Source organism: Mus musculus, chromosome 13 (genome assembly GCF_000001635.26).
Source record: "Mus musculus strain C57BL/6J chromosome 13, GRCm38.p6 C57BL/6J".
NCBI classification, from domain to species: domain Eukaryota; kingdom Metazoa; phylum Chordata; class Mammalia; order Rodentia; family Muridae; genus Mus; species Mus musculus.
Window position 1 is genome coordinate 88,961,698 of NC_000079.6, and position 23,101 is coordinate 88,984,798.

The 23,101-nt window shown below is 36.5% G+C and overlaps 1 protein-coding gene across 2 annotated transcripts in view; it reads left to right on the forward strand.

Moving 5' to 3' along the window:
• Edil3 (EGF-like repeats and discoidin I-like domains 3) overlaps positions 1-23,101 on the forward strand; it is a 501,754-nt gene that overhangs the window by 140,226 nt on the left and 338,427 nt on the right. Inside the window, exon 3 of one of the 2 annotated variants that reach the window (NM_001037987.3) lies at positions 16,058-16,087. The exons of the other annotated variant lie outside the window; for it this stretch is intronic. Coding sequence (NP_001033076.1) covers positions 16,058-16,087 — 30 coding nt within the window. The remainder of the gene's footprint in view (positions 1-16,057; positions 16,088-23,101) is intronic. 2 annotated transcript variants of the gene reach the window in all.

A 23,101-nucleotide genomic window follows, 5' to 3' on the forward strand; every position in this document is an offset into this window, starting at 1 on the left:
CTATAGTTTACTCTACTCTTTCAAGTTCCTAACCACTTCTATTCCATGTGGATTAACTTTCTTTCTTTCTCTCATTAGAAAAAAGCAGGTTTATGATATAACAATAAAGAATAATGAAACAAAAATATAATAAGCAAAAATTGCCAAGGTCTAGTGTTTCCTTGGAGAGGGATTTTGAGAGATATGGTGCCTGGGAATGGAGAAACAAACCAAGACAAATAATAGTTCCATGCTGTCGTTCTGCTCTAGACAGCTTTCCAAATTGCTCTCTGTGTAATGTTCTGCTCCAGACAGCTTTTTCTTGCTGTTCTAAAAACTCTCTTTATAGCTTATCCCTTGCAGATCAAAAATCCTGTTTTGTATTTACTTATCAATTCACTCATTATCTTGGGCACCTTTTTGATTTTTCTATGAATCAATAGCCCATGTCCCTTGATTATAAGAAAGAAACAAACAGCAAAAGCATAGATAGCCCAATGGGACCCCACCTTGAAGTTATCATAACTACCACACCTGGACCAGGTTGACCCTGAACTAGAAATTTTTAAGCCTTTATAAGCATAAACAAACAACAAAAACCAACCAATCAATAAAAACCATCAAAACCAAAACAACAAGTTTAGTTGTATAAAATCTTGCCCTGTGATCACCAATCCATAAATCTCTTTATCTCGTTCCTCAAATCTCTTTATCTCCTTCCTCAGTATTTTTCTGACAAGTTGGATCATGATGTAGCTGCCTCTGTTCCTTTAGGCCCATGAAATTCCTGATACAATTGATATTATACCCTTTTATTTTGCATAGTTGAGAAATTACATATTTTCAAACTCATGTTTTCAGTATTCTTTCCCACAGCCTTAAGGGTTGTCCTGAGTTATAAATACATCCTTGCCTCACAGACTTATGCTGTCTCTCATCATCATGGAGTCATAACCTTGGCAGAGAGGGCATTCCTTGAAAGAGAATATGAACATATGCACACTATTATAAAAACAAGCCTTATGCCCACAGCAACCATCAACACTCATGGAGGCCCACAACCTGCTGGCTCTGTTCCAGGAGTAGGAAACCATGTTGTGTTGTCTCTTACATGGTCAAGCCAGACTCATCATCAAACCAAAGCCATCACACTGAATTTGGAGAAGGCAAAGCAACAAAAGGGAAAAAACAAAAAACAAAAATAAAACAACGCAAATCAGGCACAGGAACCAGAAATCAACTCATTAACAGACTCAGGAGTCCCATAAAAATACTAAACTGAAAGCTACAATATAAGCTCAGAGGGCTTGGTGCAGACCCATGTAGATGCTGCCTCAGTCTCTGTGGGTTCATATGAGTTTTGATCAGTTGAATGTAAGGGACTTTTCCTTCTGGTGTACTAATTCTTCTCTGGCACTTACACAATGTCCTCTCCATTGAGGATTGTGAGTTCTAATGGGTGGGATTTGATGGAGACACCCCTTTTAGAGCTATTTGTTCCAAGTTTTCTCTCTTTGAATAATGTCTGGTTGTGGATCTCTATATTTGATCCCAATAGTTACAGAAGAAAGCATCTTTGATGGTGGCTGAATAATGCACTGATCTATGATTATAGCAGAAGATCATTAGGAACTATTTTATTGTTACTTTTTTTTTTAATCCAGTGATATTTCATTTTAGTCTAGTTCTCTCGAATATTGAGTCATTCAAGAAGTGGTAATATGGATTCCAACTAATTGGGTGGGCCTCAAGTTAAATCAGATACTGGTTGGCTATTCTCACAAGCTTTGCTGTCACTTTGTGGAGAGTGGCCTTTTATCTTGGCAGTAGCCTAATTTGTTTGCAGATTCCCATGGGACTCCTTTGATCACCAACTCAATTGGATGTAACCTAGTCCTGGTAATGAAAGCTTCATTTGGTGACAAGAGATGCCAATGGGACTCCATCTGCGTTATTTTTTTAGACTTCCTTAGTATTGCCTTCACATATTTCAGAAAGTTCCCATTGTACTAGACATCTATAACATTCCAAATTCCACTAAGTTCTAGATGCCTTTACCCACATTCCCTCATCCTCCAATATACTCCATGCTCTGTTTCCATAAAATGCATTCTCTTTTTCTCCTAGAGAAATCCATGAGTATCCTCTAGTCCTTTCCTCTATACCTAACCTTACTGGACCTATAGATTATAAACTGGTTATCATTTATTTAATGACTAATATCCACATATAAGTGAACAAATAGCATATTTATCTTTCTGGGTCTAGGTTACCTCACTTAGGATGAATTTTTTTCTAGTTCCATCCATTTGTTTCAAGTTTCATGATGTCATTATTTTTAACACCTGTGTAATATTTCATTGCATAATACCGTGTTTTCTTTATTTGTGTTGAGAGACATCTAAGTTGTTCATAGTTGTTCATACAGCAATAATGAAAATGGTTGAGCAGGAGTCCTTGTGGTAAAATGAAGCATCTCTTAGGTATATACTCAAGATCAGTATAGCTGAATTTTGGAGCATATTGTCACATTTTGAGGCTGTGTTTCAGGGAAACTGCCATATTGATTTTCAATGCATTTTTATAATTTTCTACTTCCACCAGTAATGGAGGAGTATTCCCCTTGCTCCACATCCTCAGCAGCAGAAATTGTCATGTGTTTTCATGATTTTAGATAGCCATTTTGAGAGGTATAAAATGGAATCCACAGTAGTTTCTATTTGCGTTTCCCTGAGGGTTAAAGATGGTGAGCATTACTTCAAAAAATGATACTTATTGTTACTCTTAGGTCCTTTTTTACAATCCACACTTCATCCCTCTAGCAGTCTGCCCACCCTACTGCTCCCCATTCTATAGTTACTATCCCCACCCCCATTTCCAACAGGATGTTCTCCTCCTCCTCCCCCCACCACGAGGTCTGCCTACCCCCTGGGCCTCAAGTCTCTCAAGGGTTAGGTGCTTCTTCTCTCACTGAAGCCAGACCAAGCAATCCTGTGCTGTATATGTATTGGGGGCCTCATATCAGCTAGTATATTCTGCCTGGATAGTGGCTCAGTGACTCAGAAATCTACAGGATCCAGGTCAGTTGGAATTGTTGGTCTTCCCACAGCGCCACACTCCTCCTCAGCTTCTTCCTGCTTTCCCCTAATTCAACCACTGGGTTCCCTGGCTTTTGTCCATTGCTTGGGTACTAGACGGTTGTTGGGCATCTCAGATGGCAGCCATGCTAGGCTCCTGTCTGTAAGCACACCAGCAAGTGTCAGGCCCCAGGGCCTCCCTTTGAGCTGGATTCCAATTTGGACCTGTCACTCTCCTTTGTCTCATGCTTTTCTCCATTTTTGTCCCTTCAGTTTCTTCAGACAGGAACAGTTCCAGGTCAGAGCTTTTGCCTGGGACTTAACTGTGAACCTGGGGACAGGAGGTGAAACAGATGATGTTTCTTTGATTTTTTCCCCCGTGGCTTACTCAGTCATATATAGCCCAGGTCCAATTGTCTCAGAATGGTACAGTCTATCATATGCTGGAGCCACCTACATCAATTTTTAATTAAGGAAATGTCCCACTGATATGAGTACAGATCAGTCTGATGGAGGCTATTACCCTATGAGCATCCCCTCTTACCATTGTGGCAAGTTTACAAGTGAAGCTAAGTATAATAGTATTTGATCTATTATGAATTTATTTTTGTGAAACATGTGAAGGACAAGAGATAGTCTGATTTCCATTGTGTATACCTGTTACAACTTTGGTTAGGTTAATTCCACTTTATTTGTAAATTATTACAAAGTATTACACACACATACACACACACACACACACACACACACACACACACACACACACACACACACAATTTTGCCTGGGATGATCCTTCCACTTGATGTGCTATCCCTCCACTGGAGGTGGACTCAACAAGTTCCCTCTCCCCACTGTGAAGCACTTCATCCAAGGTCCCTCCATTTGAGTCCTGAAAATCTCTCACTTCCCAGGTCTGTGGTACATTCTAGAGGGTCTCCCCCCCCCCCCACACACACACACCTCCTGCCTCCTGAGGTCGCTTATTTCCATTTATTCTGCTGGCCCTCAGAGCTTCAGTCGTCTTCACCATACCTGATCATGTCTACCTCCCTTCACCTCCCTGTCCCCTCTCCCACTCAGATCCTTCCCTCTCTCTGCCTCCTGTGACTGCTTTCTTCTCCCTCCCAAGTGGGATTGAGGTATCCTCACTTGGGTCCTTCAGCTTGTTATCCTTCTTGAGTCCTATGGGTCATGTCCTGTATATTCTGTTCTTTTTTTGGCTAATATCCACTTCTTAGTGAATACATACCATGCATGTAGTTACCTCACTCAGGGTGATGTTTTTTAGACAATGGTGAGCATTTCTTTAGGAGTTTCTTAGATATCCAAATATTTTCTATTGAGAATTTCCTCTTAAGATCTGTACTCCAGGAACTCACACAATATGTACTCACTGATAAGTGGATATTAGCCCAAAACCTAGGACACCCAAGATATAAGATACAATTTGCTAAACACATGAAACTCAAGAAGAATGAAGACTGAAGTGGGACACTATGCCCCTCCTTAGAATTGGGAACAAAACACCTATGGAAGGAGGTACAGAGACAAAGTTTGGAGCTGAGATGAAAGGATGGACCATCTAGAGACTGCCATATCCAGGGATCCACCCCATAATCAGCTTCCAAACACTGACACCATTGCATACACTAGCAAGATTTTATTGAAAAAACCCAGATGTAGGTGTCTCTTGTGAGACTATGCCGGGGGCTAGCAAACACAGAAGTGGATGCTCACAGTCAGCTATTGGATGGATCACAGGGCTCCCAATGGAGGAGCTAGAGAAAGTACCCAAGGAGCTAAAGGGCTCTGCAGCCATATAGGTGGAACAACATTATGAAATAACCAGTACCCGGAGCTCTTGACTCTAGCTGCATATGTATCAAAAGATGGCCTAGTCGGCCATCACTGGAAAGAGAGGCCCATTGGACATGCAAACTGTATATGCCCCAGTACAGGGGAACGCCAGGGCCAAAAAAAATGGGAATGAGTGGGTAGGGAAGTGGGGGGGAGGGTATGGGGGACTTTTGGGATAGCATTGGAAATGTAATTGAGGAAAATATGTAATAAAAAATATTAATTAATTTAAAAAAAGATCTGTACTCCATTTTTAAATTAGATTATTTGATTTTTTTTGATGTCTAATTTCTCAAGTTCTGTTTAGATTTTAGATATTATTCCTCTATTAGATGTGGAATCCATAAAAATCTTTTGCCAGTCTGAAGTTTGTTTCTTAGTCTGAATGACAGTGTCCTTTGCCTTAAAGAAGATTGTTAATTTTATGAGATACTATTTATTAGTTATTTTTCTTAGTGCCTTCACTAATGGTGCTCTGTTCAGAAAGTCTTTCCTGTATCAAGGAGTTCAAAGGTATTCCTCATTGGTTCTTCTGCTAGGTTGAGTATATCTGGTTTTAGGTTGAGGTCTTTGATCCATTTGGAGTTGAGTTTTATGTAGAGAGAAGAGTATGGATATTTTTATATTCTTATACATGCAGATATCCAATTTCACTAGTACCACTTGTTGAATATTCAGAGTGTATTTCAGTCTTCTTTATAAAATACCAGGTATCCATAGGATTTATGCCTGGGTCTCCAGTATTTTTCCATTGATTGATATGTACATTTTTATGCATGTACCATGCTGCATTGTTTTTAATATTATAGCTTTGTAGTATAACTTGAAATATGGAATGATGCAGCATTCAGAACTTCTTTATTATTCATGATTGTTTTAACTATCCTAGGTTTTTGGTTTTTCCATATAAAGCTGAACATAGTCCTTTAATATATGTGAAGAATTGTGTTGTAACTTTGATGGAGAGTACATTGAAGCTTCGTTTTGTAAGTTGATCATTGTTACTACATAGATAATACATAGTTATATTTATTATCTATTTTTATATCTAGATGATAATAGATAAATATGTACTAAATATATGAGCATCGAAGATTTTTCCATGTCCTGCTATGTTCTTCAGCTTCTTCAGAAACTTGAAGTTTTATTATACAAATATTTACTTGCTTGGTTAGAATTACCCCAAGATAAATATTTTATATTTACCTATATTATTTGGGGCTATTGTGTATGGTACTATTTTCCTGATTCCTTTCTCATTCCATTTACAGTTTGTATATAAGAAGGGTATTCATCTTTGTGTATTAATTTTAGATTCAATTACTGTGTTTAAATTTTTCTTAGCTGTAGGAGTTTCTTGTAGAATTTTAGGGTCACTTATGCATACTGTCATATAATCTTCAAATAAATATAATTTGACTCATTCCTTTCCAATTTGTATTCCCTTGACTGCCCTCATTTGTCTTATTGCTATAGGTAAGTTTTCAACTACTATATTGAATAGAAATGGAGAAAGTGGCCTACCTTGTCTTGTTCCCATTTTCAGAAGAGTTGCTTGGAGTTTCTCTCAATTTAAGCTGATACGGACCTCCTATAAACCACTTTTGTTATGTTTAGGTATATCTCTAGTATTCCTGGTCTGTTCAGGACTTTTAGGATGAAAGGTTATTTTATTTATTCAAAGGCCTGTTCTACCACCAATGGGATCATCATGTTGCTTTTTTCCCATTTGTCTATATTGTATATTACATTTATTGATTTAAGTATATTTAGCCATCTCTGAAATTAGTCCTTGATACTGGTGAATGTTCCTTTTGGTGTGCTCTTGGATTAGGTTTACAAATATTTTATCGAGTAGATTTGCATCCATATTATAAGGGAAATTCTTCTGTAGTTCTGTTAATTTACTATTTGACATTTTTTCTCATTGATCTTTATTTATTCAAAGTGTATTATTTAGTAGGAAAACATGCTTTTTGAAGTTTCTATTGATGTTTATTTTTTATTTACTACATTGATATAATATAAACAATTGCCTTTCTCTTTACTTTATTTGGTAGGACTTGTTTTGTGGTGAAAAATACCAAGAATTTTAGGGAACAACAATACTACTTAAGTTTTTTCCACATAAGAGAAAAATTGAGGATACCACAGGTAAATCAATATAATATAGAGTATAAAATTTTAATTTATTTTAATTAAAATATTATATTCATGATTGAACACTATAAGAGTGAGAACATCTATTCTGGAATTATGAGTTTACCCCTTATTTCAAAATGACATGAAAGGCAAAATGTGGTGTCCATTATTCTAAGACTGTATTGGCCAAACATGACTTACCTGCTTTGTGTCTTGTGATACATAGACATGGGGCAAGGAATCTTTTAGTTACAAATCAATTTTGTTAATATTATTAAAATAAAAGATGTCCCACCAGAAGAAGGTTTAAATATAATATTACACAAGCTAGGCTGATGGTATAGTTTATTAAAAATCTTTATTTATAAAGCACAAATATTTTGTATTATGTCTAGGATGTTCCTTACTTAATGAATTTACTAAGTAATACATATAATTCATATGTTATCATGTTTCTAATGGAACTTGACACTTTTTTATAAACATCACTATCCACACGAGAATCATTAGAGTCTATCCAAGTAGCCTATAGTCAATATATTATTATATATGCTATTATATAACAGTTAAATATAATATGCTATAGTCAAAAAACTGAGCAATTATTCATTATGCCTATACTCTGTAAATATAATATAACCACTCTGTGAGATATGCTACAAAATGAAAAATGTGTCAGTAAGTTGATTCAGAGATTAAAGGTTCTTGATGTTAAACCTGATGACCTGCACTCAATCTCTGGGATTCATGGGTTGAGAAGACCTTCTCCTGAAAGTTGTCTTCTGACTTCAACATATGCATCATCATGACATGAATGCACATTGAATCACACCCACAAAAAAAAAAAAACAAATAAACAAATAAGTAAATGTGGTAATAAAATGCAAAGATATTTTATACATTCATATTCTATGATTATTAAACTATTATATATGCTATATATAGCACATATTATGAAGAATTTTATGAGTTCTGTGTCTTTAATACAATTTCTTGAAAAATGTATTTGTGATGCATTTTTAGTTGTTAACTTGGATGATTTGAGCAATATGCTTTTATTTTCTAATGCAAACACTAACTCATTATCAGAGTAGAGTTCTTCTCAACGTATTCAACCACTTAATTTCAACCAGCATTAACATTTTATGTTTAATGATTCTGTGGTTTGCTTAAGTGAATGTTGTCACTAATTTAGGTGCCAATATTGTTGATCATTCCATTACCTTTTAGGACATTTAGGTTCTTTGTTTGTTTGTTTTTAACACATTTGCTTTATAAATTAGCTCATTTGTACAGACTTAAGGAAATGAATTGAGGTTGAATTGAGCAGTCTTGCAGAAAGAAATAAATCCAATGAGGAGGAATCTGATTGCATCAGTCCCACTACTGGTCAAGGCACATACAGTATTTGGATGTTGTGACCATGGGAAGTTCAGGCATAGTGAACATATAATTTTAGGTCTCTGGAATTTCAGACCGCATTAATAATTGTTACTATATGACAACTCATCTTTTTCATATTCAATTTGTCAAAATTTTTACTACATTAATCCCATAGAGTATGAGTAAGTATTACAGATATTTTTTTAGAAACTTCTCACATGCTTTTTCCCTTCAAATTTCTCTTTCTTTTGGTTATCAGTCATTTAGTATACCTTTGAGATAGCTTTCTACTATCACACTACCTGGGTAATAATATTCTTAAAGGTCAATAAATTTACCCACTGTGTTTCATTTTTTCATCCCTATAATTGGATAAATTTCTAAAATTATTTACTCATTCCCAATTATAAACACCACAATAAATTAAAATATAGCCATTGCCCTTGAAATAAGGATAATGCTCTGCATAAGAAAGCAAGACTGTAAATTATTGTGGGATGTATTTGATTACTATTGGCTCTAGAGTCTAGTGTGAAAGTCAGTTTAGAGTAGAAGGGAATAACTACATACTCTGGAGACTAATTTCCACTAAGTAAGTATACACATAGGCTTAGAAGTGACTCGATGAGATGACATCTGTTTAGCTGTGGAAGGAGGATTGACTGAACAAGCAAACTGTATTAACATCACTTAAGTATTTGCTAAGAAAGCATATCTTTAATAAAGTCTATAATATGGTGTATGCTATACAAATGGCTTGACTTTATAGCTTTTCATAGTTTGTAGTTGTTTTTGTAAATATCACACTTTTGTTCAATAACAAATGCTAATTGAAAGCTATTTAAAGATTAAATGGTCATTAGAATACCCTTTGTCTTTTAAATATACTTTCTGTCCTTTCTTGCTCCAAGATAGGAATTTAAATATAGATACTAAAGATATATATATATATATATATATATATATATATATATATATATATATATATATTTGTTTGAGATGTAAATATATACAAGAATTAATTTAAAAAGTAAAACTGAACTAAAAAGGAGTTTTTCATTTGATGTCTATTTTCTGTGCAAATTTTGTGTGCGCTCAGACTCCCTGTACCTCAGAAGCTCTGCAATCCCTCTGGTATGCAGTGCACCTCATCCTAGATTGTCTGAGGCTTTTAGGAAGGCTTTGGTGTCTTTCTCATACTTAAAGTGGTTTACAGTCTCATAGGAAGAACAACAATATCAACCAACCAAACCCCCCAGAGCTCCAGGTATTAAATCACCAACCATATTTCCAGCCGCATATGTAGCAGATGATGACATGGTCTGGCATCAATACGAGGAGATGCTTTTGGTCCTGTGAAGGCGATTTCCCAGTGTAGGGAAATTACAGGGTGGTGAGGTGGGGGTGGGTTGTCGGAAGTGGGAACACCCTCATAGAAGCACGGGGAGGGGGGATGGGATGGGGGGGTTCTGGAGGGGAAACGGGGAAAGGTGATAACATTTGAAATGTAAATACATAAAAATCCAATAAAAATGTAAGCTTAAAAAAAGAAAAAAAGATGAAGAAAGAAAGCTAGCTGTAAAAAAATAAAATAAAATAAAAGTAAGAAGATAGTAACTGAAATTCTGATATGCTGTTCTTATTGGGCCAACCAACAAAAACAATAAAAAGAAAACAAAATCAAAACAATTTAAGCTTTTCTTTAAATTCTTCTTTTAAGTTAGTCCAAAAACAACCCCCTAAGCAATATAATCGACAGTATTTTATGGATGAATATAAATCTGACATTGTTTGCTTTTCTTTGACTTATAATGCAGGCACAGCACTTGCCATCAGTCAGGCATGAGTGATCATGTGTAAATACTATCATCAACATCTGTCCCTCACTGCAGTGGAATAAAAAACATTTTTAATCATTAGTGCACATTATTACATGTGAAATAGCCAACTGCATAGTTAATTCAACATTTGTAAACATACTTCTTGCAAAATTATCTGGATTGGTGTCACAGTAAAGAAAATTTTTCTAAGTGACTATGAGTTGATCAATATCAGTCTAAAACAATACACAAGAGAGTAATAACTGTCTATTGTATATTCCCTAATGAGGTTTCTTACTTGATGTGAGGTCACATTGGCTACAGAGCTGTTTATGATACATAAACTATCCAAGTACAAAAGCTCACTTAAAGTCCACAAGGATTAAAAGGACAAAAAGACATAGAAGAAATTTTCAGAACACAAACAGGAAGGAGGACGACCTTGTAGGAAGACTAGCAGTTTCAATTAACCTGGACCCCGAGTTCTCTCAAACACTGAACCACCAACGCATATACATCAGAGGATATGAGGGCCCCAACACATATACAGCAGAGGACTGCTGGGTCTGGGTTCAGTCAGAGAAGTGACACCTAACTCTCACTAGAGTGGAGACCCCAGGGAGTTTAGAGGTCTGGTTCAGTGGAGGTTGGGGGGCTGGCAGGAATATCCCCATGGAGTCAGGGGGTTGGGGATGTATATGACGTGGAACAATTGGAGGGTGGATGGGGGAGTGGATAAATTCTGGAGTATAAAAATGAATGAACAAATAAATAAATAAGTAAATGACAAAAGAAGACAAAAAGGAGCAAAGTTAAAGGTAGAAGTTTATGTGTTTTGCATCAGAGTATATTAGATTAATATAAAAAGAAATACTTCACAGTTGGTCTCTTAAGAAGAAGAGGGGGAAGAGTGTGCAAGAGTGATAAGCAGGAAAAGGAGTCTTCTAGAGAATTTCTCCTGCCTTCTCTACCTACTTCTCCACTTCTTGGACATATGCACAGCTAGTACCCTAGGGAAAAATGATCCACTGCAAAATCAAAGAAGCAGGTTTATCATACTGATGATGCATGTCAGTGAGTTCTGGGAGCCTGAGTTTATTTATACTTCTGGCCTCAAATCCCTCAGATATTTTTGTATGCAGCCCAACATATTTTTTACAAGAAACACTGAAAACTGATTAGGGTTAACTTGAACAGTGTGCCAGCAGGACAGTACAGGATGCAGTTTTCTGACCTGAATTCATGGTCAGTATGGTTCACTGGTTCCACAAGACCATCAAGTATGCAGTTTCTCTTTCTGCAGTTAGTAAACTGAGTTTAAGTTTAATTTATTATTTCATTCCTCTTAATAATATACAAAAACATCATTGAAAATATCTTAACATCCAAATATAAGAGATTAAATTAGAAAATGGATTTTCGTTAGTCTTCTTTTAAAGATAATATCAATTATGTTTTTAAGGTTTTTGTTTCTATAGGTTTCCTTGTCAATATATAAAGGAAAGAAAAGAAGAAAATGAGTATGAATGATATACTTACAGACACTTTTACAGAAAAATTAGTACACTTCTCTACATCAGTAAACCTCATTACACAATTGGCAAACTGTGGTAGATTTATCCTTTTGTATCTGAATATTCCAGCCTGGAGGTTCAAGCAATATCAGATAGGAAGTAATTTGCTTCTACATTAAACAAGAAGATATTGACATTGTTTTCTAAGCAGCACTGTATAATAACTATGTGCATATAATTAGTGATACATTGGATATTATGTGAAATCCAGAAATCACTTAAAGTATAATGAGTATTGGATAGCATTGTATGCAGACACCATGCCACTCTATACTTGGGACTTGAGGGCCTGGAACAAACCTGGTGCATAGTAAGGGACATTATTTCTGTACCTAAAAAAATGACTGTGGCCAACAGTAGATAAAATTTTATGCCAAATCTAGTATCTTTATTCTCCAAATTCAATAATACAGACACCTAATAAATCTTGAGTAAGAAGAACCACAATATACATTTCATCTCTATTCTACTGTTTTTTTTCTTATTACTTTTTTCCTGCTTCTACTGGACCTGTGTCTTTTATCCAGTTAATCAATCTTTGATAGGCTACAGCCATAATCCTCAAAATGTAATACTCAAAACAATCATCTACACAGATTTTTGAAAAATGTAAGTAGCCTGGGATAACACTCAAAATTCATATTCAAATTCAAAAGATGTGCAAAATGTTGTACCATTTTAATAAATATCCAGGGAATGATTGCTATGGTTCATGGAGGAACCATACTTAGTTAAATTCTGAATGTCCAATATTTCTTTCCTGGCTGTTTTCCCAATATCACACACATTTCAATGTTTCTAAGAGCTAACTTGAACCACAATTATTTTATTGGTTGTTTTGTTTGGTGCCTATGTATTCATTTCCAGAACTTAACAGGGCTGCATAGGATCAAATAGTCATCTTTATTAACCAGCAATGTCATGGCTTAAGAGGCCAATGGATTGAGTAAATGTTATATGGATAGCATAGCAGCACTTGCCATGACCCATGTTGCTTGGAAATATTATTATGTGGACTGCTGATAACAACTTTTAGGGTTCCTTTCATTTTTGGACTCGAGTTAATACTTTTTGATATTTTGCTCAGTGATAAAATAAACTTACACGGAAGTCTTTCCCTGCAACTTAATAACTACTAGTTGATAAATAAACTGGCATTAGAACTTAGCTTTTCATATGTGCCTTGGTGAATATGTGTAGATTAAAACTAAATAAACTACTTGATGACATCTAAATATTATGAGAAAGCTAAAGAAATGTTTTATAAAAATACAATCCTATGAAATAATCTACTCCTGGTAATTCTAGATTGTTGACTTGTAAAAATGCTTTAAGGTGTACCTAAGAAGTTGGGGAAACCTTGCTTTTAAAATCAAACAAAATTCAACAACAACAATAATCAAGTTTATTCCTGCCTTTTGGCGTCTTCCTGGAGTCCTCAAAATGTCCAGGCTTATACACTTATAACAGAATTAAAATCTTGGCATTTCTACTAACTCACTCTTAGATACCATTTCCCTTTTTTGTGCTCTATATAAGGATGCTCCCACTTTTCTATGTTTATACACATGCATTGTAGGATTCACTAAAGACTTCCTCCAAAAGGACATATCACCTTAGTCCCAATGTTAAATTTAGTTTCATTTCATTTCTACTTATGCTTAAGCCAGTTGACATTATCAGGAATTTGATCAGTTCTCATTTTATGCCCCAACTTGTAAATGGTAATGAACAACTTTCAATAAGATCTTTGTCATTTCTGTGTTTGCTATGCTCCGGCATAGCCTCACAAGAGACAGTTATATCTGGGTCCTTTCAGCAAAATCTTGCTAGTGTATGCAATGGTGTCAGCGTTTGGAGGCTGATTATGGGATGGATCCCAGGGTATGGCAGTCTCAGCTATTGGATACATCACAGGTCCCCCAATGGAGGAGCTAGAGAAAGTACCCAAGGAGCTAAAGGGGTCTGCAACCCTATAGGTGGAACAACAATATGAACTAACCAGTACCCCCAGAGCTCGTGTCTCTAGCTGCATATGTACCAGAAGATGGCCTAGTCGACCCTCATTGGAAAGAGAGGCCCATTGGTCTTTCAAACTTTATATGCCTAAGTACAGGGGAACTCCAAGAAGTGGGAGTGGGTGGGTAGGGGAATGTGGAGAGGGTATGGGGGACTTTTGGGATAGCATTGGAAATGTAAATGAAGAAAATACCTAATTAAAAAAAAAACAGATCTTTGTCATTTGCTTTTCTTCTTTTTCTGAGAAGGCACCGAATAGCGTTTACTGGACAATGAGGTATAAAGAAAGAGTACAGTTTTAGAGTCAAACTAACATCATCGAGAATTCATAGACAGGTTTTAGACAAATTTTGGAATGAGTTGGAAACTTTTTAAGTTCACTACTCTTCAATTGTTTTTTTTTTTTTACTTAAATGAGTTCACACATGCAAAATGAATAATCCTGAGCATATTTACTTTTATCCATTTCAATCTGCAGATATTTGTAATGCGCCATCTAACTCAGCACTTCTTCAGTCTTTCTGACATTTTCCTACCTTCCAAGGAAATAGGAAGCTACCAACTGCTTTCCTCTGTGAATGTGTTATGATATATTTTGGACATGATCAAGCAGCAAACAGCTTTTTAAATATTTATGTTTTCAATGTCATGTGGACCAACAATGTTTGCTCTCTCTATTTCTTTATTTGCCAGGGAGGCAAGCCAAAATGGGAGAGGCCAGTACTGTAGGGATACAAAGAAAGCTTGTTTCTAGTGTGCCCTGTAGAGTTGGAACTTTAATGGAAAGAGCAGAGAACATTTCCAGGCTACACAGGATACATTCATTAACTAATCTACTGGGAACAAAGCTACTCTATAAGCCATTCAGTTTAATATTTTTTTTTTATTTTAAAACATCAAGCTTCAAGTAAAGTAGTATCAGTTTTTGATATATTATTCAATGGTAGTATTCTAGGGAAATTGTTCTTATGCAGAAAAAAGACATACCTTCACACAGAGTAAATAGACAAATAGGAAGATTGTATGAGACATTGTGAAACCACTCATGTGAACTCAACTTTTCGCTCTTATTACAATTGTTGATTCCCCTCCCAGCATACACACAACAGTGGGTTACTTCTTTGAAGCCTTACTGATCTCAAACACCTCCATATTCAATGCAGGAATCAGCACGAGTCACATTTTAATTAGTTATAGTTTACATTACCACATAGCAATATTATATAGCAATATTTCTATCCTTTTACAAATTAGTACCATTTAAAAGGATTCTAAGTAATTAGTTTGACTAGAAGCCCAGAAGTTGACACATGGGTTGTAAAACACTGAAGTAGGCTAATTTTTTGTGATATTATGGTCTCTGTGGTTAAACTATCCTTATTTATCCCTATGTGGGCTGCAGAATACATGAAAATACATACCTGAGGCCAACCTTTGAAATTTTCATCAATATTTCTGAATGTTGTGGTTCATATCTATAACTCCTACATTTGTTGCAGGGGCTTTGGAAATATTATCACTTCAAGTCAATGTGTCCAAGGCCAACTTACACTACATAGAAGTCCAGGTCAGCCTCAGATAGACAGTGAGAAATTAATTCAACAAACAAACATCTATCACTACTGAATCTTAAGGTGTCTGTGATACTTGTCAATGACTGAATATATATGTTTGAGTGTTTGGGGGCCAAGATCACATAGGGGAATGATGACAGGCAGTACATTATCTCAGACCTAGAGTCTCCCTCATGTTTACAAGTATTCAATGAAATTTTGAATCAATGTGGTTCAATAATCATGTTCTACCACACAGGACATAAGGTTTTGCTCTTGAAAATGACTTTTAATTGAATAGAAAACAGAAAAGAAATTATTTACATGTATATAACTGATATTTTAAAAAACTGTAAAATTACATGAAATCATTAGCATCACTTAAGACAAAAAAATGGTCCCTTATAAGAAATAATCCATTAAATAATGTGTATATCTATTTAAATTTTCTGTAATTAATTATATGTAAATTCTGTTGGACAATAAAAAAATCTCTGGTGTATGCCAAAATAATTATTCATTGGCTTGTAGTAATTATTTGAAAATAGGAAAATATTAACGTTTATTTTTTTCTTTTTTTCTCCTCTCTTCCCCTCCATTACCCATTCCATCCTCTTTTCCTGTTCACTCCATTCCCTTCCCTCTATTATAGCATCAGATGAAGAAAAGCCTACTTCAGCAGGTAAACTGTCCAAATGACAAATATTTGTTTTCCTATTTTATTTAAGACCTTACTAATAGGAATTTGAATTGGGACTATGACTTAGTTGCACAGTACTTGCCTAGCCCTAATTGCAGTCTATGGGAGCATCCACCACCTCTTCAATGATTTTTAAGTCAAGGATGATTGTACACAACACCTCTCATCCCAACTCTTAGGAGCCTGATGTAAGAAATCATACATCTACAATACTCAGAACATTTCAGGGCAGCCTGCATTGCTTCATAATACATTATATTAATATTAATATCCTGTCTTAAAACAAACAAGTGAAAAATAAAAAATATGAAAGGTCTAGTTTTGAAGTATATTTTCTTCATGTTACAACCAGAAAATTAGCAGTTTTGTTTGTATTTTATTTCATAAGCAGGCTATACTAAGCTAGTTTGAATGATATTATCTCAGAAAATTGAGTGGAAAAAAAAAAGAAAATTAGCTCAAATGAATTAACAGAGAAAACCATATCAATATCAACTTAAAAAATGTGGAACACAGATATTTAGGATTTTGAGAAAATGCTTAGAAATAATAAAGGTTAAATATTTAGATTAAAATTTAAAAAGATAATGATCTTCTGAAATACATTCTATATGGTAATATATTGAATTATCCACATATCTACAATATCAGGAATAATATTTGAGTTTGAGGAAAAAGTTATGTGATTGTTTAAGTCACGTATTTAAAATATTTAATTCCCATAATTTTATTGTAATGGTCCTTCAACCTCATAAAATGGCATTGTTTTCATCCAACTGACTGTCATTTTTAAGTACAAAGTAATTCTTAAAGTAACTATCACTGAAAGTGCCAATGTCTGCATTGGTAGAAAATGCAACAAAATATGGGCTTCTCAATGTTCCCTGGAGTGTGAGACAGACAAAAAAGAAACAGTAGCAAGCATAATTCCATAGGCAGAGAACATCTTACTGGATTGACAATTAACCAAACACCAGCACCACAGAGAAGCCACATGGAGAGAATGATGAAGGCCTGAGATTAAGGCATTAGAAGAGGCTATGAAGAGGAAAGGGTTGATGAAATCAGTACTAGATAGTTTTCTCCTGAGTCAAGGAGGGGAGCATTTAGGGCTGAGAAATGGTTTCCAAACCTATTTCAACCTATTGAACTTGAGTTGGCCGTATGGCAGAGATAATTATAGCTGTGTATTTAACCTTGATTATCAACATGATTTGACTGAAGAAATGCCAAGAGTTAACAAAACACAATATTGAGTGAGGATGCTTCCAAGATGTCTCATCAAAGCAGGAAGATGCTCTTGGTGAGCTCCAGTCAACCAGCAGGGGACTGAATGAAATGAACATGTAGAAGGAGAAGGTTTCTGTTTTCTAGACGTGAGATGAGCATCTCTAACACTTGACCCTGCTATTATAGACAAACTTCTGCAACAAAAGAATAAATAATTCTCTTTATAATTATTTTAAAATATGAAATGTATCATGATGCAAAGTCAGGCTAACACAACAATTCTGTTGGTGCTTTCACATCAAATGCAGCCAGTACAATTCATAGAAGATTTTTTTCAACTGTCATGACCTCATGTTTTCTCCTTTTGTGTTAACCCAGGGAAGGATTATTCTATAACGATAGAGAAAAAGATCAAAACAACCAGGATTATGGCGAAATAATTAATGTATAAATTTCTTTGGTAAATCCCAATGATACATGAAAATTATATCACATAGTATAAACTGTCCTAAAAAAATCCCATTAGAAATTCAGAAGCCTTATAATTTATGTTTCAATTTTATACCATCCTACTGCTCTACACTAATTTGGAAGAGGGAAAAAACACTTTGCCATTTTTTTTTCTATTCCAACTGGCATTGTGTACTTTTTCTGAAGCTGGTAAAATTCATGACTGAATAGCAGATTCATAGATTGATGAGCCTCTTCTGTCTTATTTATAACTTTTCCCTTAACATTAAATCTTTGATGTTTAGAGGTTTTTATAAAGATGACTTCTTATTCCCAAATCACAACTTTATGTATCTTTGGATATTAATCCTTATCCAGTTCTCTATTTTCTAAGGCCAGTTAAGTCTAATTTCTGCTGACATATCACACTTTGATAATGTTGTCTGCCAAGCTTGTTGCCCCATTGCAAAATTAATCTCTCCTTGAGTCACCAAGATTAATTATAAGTAGGAGTTAGCTATATTTAAGTGATTTGTTGCTTATTTAGTTAAAATATGTTCTTATGAAGACAAGCGAAACCAGACATATTTTCCTTATGAATGTAGAATTTACTTTAGAATTATCTGAATATTATAGACTTTATAATATATATATATATTTGCTTGCATATATATTTATATTGCTCTTCTAGCAAGTTTTTTAAATTATTATAGTCTTTTATTTTACCAAATTTGCTATGAAATTACAAGGCATGTGACAATAAATTTAAAATTAAAATAAACCAGACAATTTTCTAAAGCCATAGAAACCTAGAAACTAGCATTTATTTTTTTTTCTATTTTTTTCCATTTTTTATTAGGTATTTAGCTCATTTACATTTCCAATGCCATACCAAAAGTCCCCCATACCCACCCACCCCCACTCCCCTACCCACCCACTCCCCCTTTTTGGCCCTGGCGTTCCCCTGTACTGGGGCATACAAAGTTTACGTGTCCAATGGGCCTCTCTTTCCAGTGATGGCCGATTAGGCCATCTTTTGTTACATATGCAGCTAGAGTCAAGAGCTCCGGGGTACTGGTTAGTTCATAATGTTGTTCCACCTATAGGGTTGCAGATCCCTTTAGCTCCTTGGGTTCTTTCTCTAGCTCCTCCATTGGGAGCCCTGTGATCCCAATTTTCTAAAGCCATAGAAACCTAGAAACTAGCATTTAAATATGCTTTAAATATAAGGATGATCAATATTTCATAGTGAAACTTTGTTTTCTTTTTCTATTAGATATTTTCTTTACTTACATTTCAAATATTATCCCTTTTCCTGTTTCCCCTTCTAAAATCCCCTATCCCCTCCCACCTCCCTTTGCTCCCCAAGCTACCCACTCTCATTCCTGGCCCTTCCTTTTCCCTATACTGGGACATAGATCCTTCACAGGACCTAGGGCCTCTCCTCCCATTGATGACCGAATAAGTCATCCTCTGCTTCATATGCAGCTAGAGCCACAAGTCCCACCATGTGTTTTCTTTGATTGTTGGGTTAGTCCCAAGGAGCTCTGAGGGTACTGGTTAGTTCAAATTGATGTTCCTCCTATGGGGCTGCAAACCCCTTCAGCTCCTTGGGTACTTTCTCTAGTTCATTCATTGGGGATCCTGTACTAAGTCCAATGGATGATTGTGAGTATCCACTTCTGTATTTGCCAGGCAATGGCAGAGCCTCTCAGGAGACAGCTATATCAGGCTCCTGTCAGCAAGCTCATGTTGGCATCTGCCATAGTGTCTGGGTTTGGTGGTTGTTTATGGGATGGATCCCCAAGTGGGGCAGTCTCTGGATGGTCGTTCCTTCAGTCTCTACTCTGAACTTTGTCTCTGTAACTCCTTCCATGGGCATATTGTTCCACCTTCTAAGAAGGATTTAGAGCTTCTGGGCTAATATCCACTTATCAGTGAGTGCATATCAAGTGAGTTCTTTTGTGATTGGTTTACCTCATTCAGGATGATATCCTCCAGAGCCATCCATTTGTCTAAGAATTTCATAAACTTATTGTTTTTAATAGATGAGTAGTACTCCATTGTGCAAATGTACCACATTTTCTGTATCCATTCCTCTGTTGGGGATCATTTGGGTTCTTTCCAGCTCTGGCAATTATAAATAAGGCTGCTGTGAACATAGGTGGAGCATGTGTCCTTATTACAAGTTGGAGTATCTTCTCTGTATAGGCCCAGGAGTGTTACTGATTGATCCTTCAGTAGTACTATGTCCAATTTTCTGAGGAACCGCCAAACTGATTTCCAGAGTGATTGTACCAGCTTGCAGTCCCAGCAATGGAGGAGTGTTCCTCTTTCTCCACATCCTTGACAGCATCTGCTGTCACCTGAGTTTTTGATCTTATCCATTCTGACTGGTGTAAGATGGAATCTCAGGGTTGTTTTGATTTGCATTTCCCTGATGATTTAGGATGATTAATTTTTTTTTTTAGGTACTTCTGTTTGGAGCCTGTCCTTCCTACAATCCTAGTTGAGTCAGAGCTTCTCAGAGTCCAGCTTTCTTTGTGATCCTGTGATTCTGGGATCCTATGATGCTGAGATCCTGTGTGTGTCAGAGTTCTTGGCAGTCAAGCTTCCTCTCAGACCCAGAGATCCTTGTGTGAGCAAGCTCCTTGGATCCTGAGGTCCTGGGATCCTAAGATCCTGGACATGTTAGAGCGACTGGAAGTGGTGCCTCCTCTGGCGACCAAGGGGCTGTCTGCTGAGTTCTAAACCAAGGTAGACCCATGCAGACAGGAAGAAACCTGAGCCACTGATTGGGCTGGGTTCCTGTGTCTGTGCTCCAGCTGATCCCCAGGCACCCCTTTTCTGTTGGATCAGATGTTGTGTTCCACTCACCAGTGGTCCTAAGATCCTGGGCGTGCTAGGTTGCCTGTTGAGTAGAGAGTCCTCTGGAGACCCTGGGGCTGCCTGCCAAGTTTGGGCTCAAGGTCTTAAGTCTTTTTTTGTTGTTGTTTTTTCATTTATTTTATTTTATTTTTTAAATTCATTTAATTTTTACACTCCGTATTCCATTCCCCGCGCCCCCACCCTCCGACTGCTCCATGTCCCACACCTCATCCCCACCCCCCTGTCTCCACATGGATGCCCCTCACCCCACCCCACCTGACCTCTAAACTCCCTGGGCTATCTCTTGAGGGCTGTGTGCATCATCTCTGAGTAAACTTGGATCCAGAAGTCCTCTACTGTATGTGTTTTGGGGGCCTCACATCAGCTGGTGCATGCTCTCTGTTTGGTGGTCCATGTTTTACAGATCTCTGAGGTCCAGATTAATTGAGACTGCTGGTCCTCCTAAAGGATCGCCCTTCTCCTCAGCTTCTTTCTGCCTTCCCTAATTCAACAACAGGGGTCAGCTGATTCTGTCCATTGGTTGGGTGCAAAAATCTACATCTGACTCTTTCAGCTGCTTATTGGGTCTTTTTGAGGGCAGTCATGGTAGGTTCTTTTTTTGTGAGTGCTCCATAGCCTTGGTAATAGTGTCAGGCCTTGGAATCTCCCCTTGATCTGGAACCCACTTGGGACCTGTCACTGGACCTTCTTTTCCTTTTCTTCTTTTCCATTTCTATCCTTGTAATTTTTTCAGACAATAACAATTATGGGTCAGAGATGTGACTATGGGATGGCACCCCATCCCTTTCTTGATATCCAGTCTTTCTGCATTTCATCCAAGGTCCCTCCCTTTGATTCCTAAGAGTCTCTTACCTCCCAGGTTTCTGGTGCATTCTGCAGGGTCCCCCCAACCTTCTATTTCTTGAGGTTGCATGTTTCCATTCTTTCTGCTGGCCCTCAGGGCTTCAGTCCTTTTCCCTCACCCAATACAAGACCAGGTTCTCCTCTCTACTCTAGTCCCCATGCACTTTCCCTACTTGTGATTACTTTCTTCTTTCTCCCAAGTGAGACTGAGGCATCCTCACTTGGGCCCTTCAGCTTGTTGACCTTTTCAAATTCTGTGGACTGTATCTTGGTTATTCTGTACTTTTTTTTTTTAATATTCACTATTCGTGAATATTAAGTACATACCTTGCAAGTTCTTTTGGGTCTGAGTTACCTCACTCAGGATGTAGCAACTTTTGTTGTTGTTGTTGTTGTTGTTGTTGTTGTTGTTGTTTGAGACAGGGTTTCTCTGTATAGCTCAGGCTGTCCTGGAACTCACTTTATAGACCAGGCTGGCCTCGAACTCAGAAATTCACCTGCCTCTGCCTCCGGAGTGCTGGAATTAAAGGCGTGCGCCACCACGCCCAGCTCATGTAGCAACTTTTTAATACAAAGTTTCATGTTATTGTCTGTAGCACTCTTGGTGTTTATTAGCTCTGCAGTTGCCCATCTAAAATTGAGACATAAAACTCTCCATTACCTCTTCCTTTTCTACAATGCCAGACAGTGCCCCAGTAATTCCTATTCTACTCTCTGTCTCTGTGTAAGCAAATGCTACAGCTGACATGACGTATGCAGCTGTAGAATTGTCTGTGCGGTTACAAACGTCAAAAATTCTAAAAAACAATGAAAAAAATTATTTGCTTAAGGCAGAATTGTGTTCCACTGAATGTCTTAATGTGTGTGATATTTTCCTTTTCTTCTTCTCTACGGTTGGACACCAAGGATGTCTCCATACCTTAACTATCATATCATGCTGCAGTGACTTGGTAGTGCACATATCTTGATTAGATATTTTTCTTTAAATTTTGAAATATTTTCTTAGCCCTACAAACCCATTAATTCCGTTTATGGTGATATATTTTCCTTAAACTCTAACATTTATATTAGGTCTGGGTTTTTTTTATTATTATTTTCTTGTGGAGATAATTCTGCATGTCTGACTCTGCTCAATTATTCTACAATTCATACATTTTGGAAAGAAATGCTATCTTACCCGACTGTTCCCTAATGAGCAAGTGTTGCGTCCTCGTTTTGATCTTTGGACTTTATCTCCTTGGGGCCTGAGATGGTGCTCTGCACTTTTATTCTTCTTTGTCTTGATTTGTCATGAATTTTATATAATCCTTTGTAGAGAAATACATACTTTCTCTCCATTGCCTGAAGAAACTTTACTAATTATTTTATCAAGAATGGTCTTGTTCATAAATATATTCAGGCTTAAATATTAAAACCTAATTTATAAAAACCAGAGTTTATTGCTACACATTGTAAACAAGAAAGAAGCAATTATTTATATATTCTCATGGAAATGGCAAAAAGATCATTATTCCTAAAGATTTAAATTGATCAGTCTTTCAAGGCACAAAGACAAGTTATCATAGAAAAATCTATTTGTAGTCA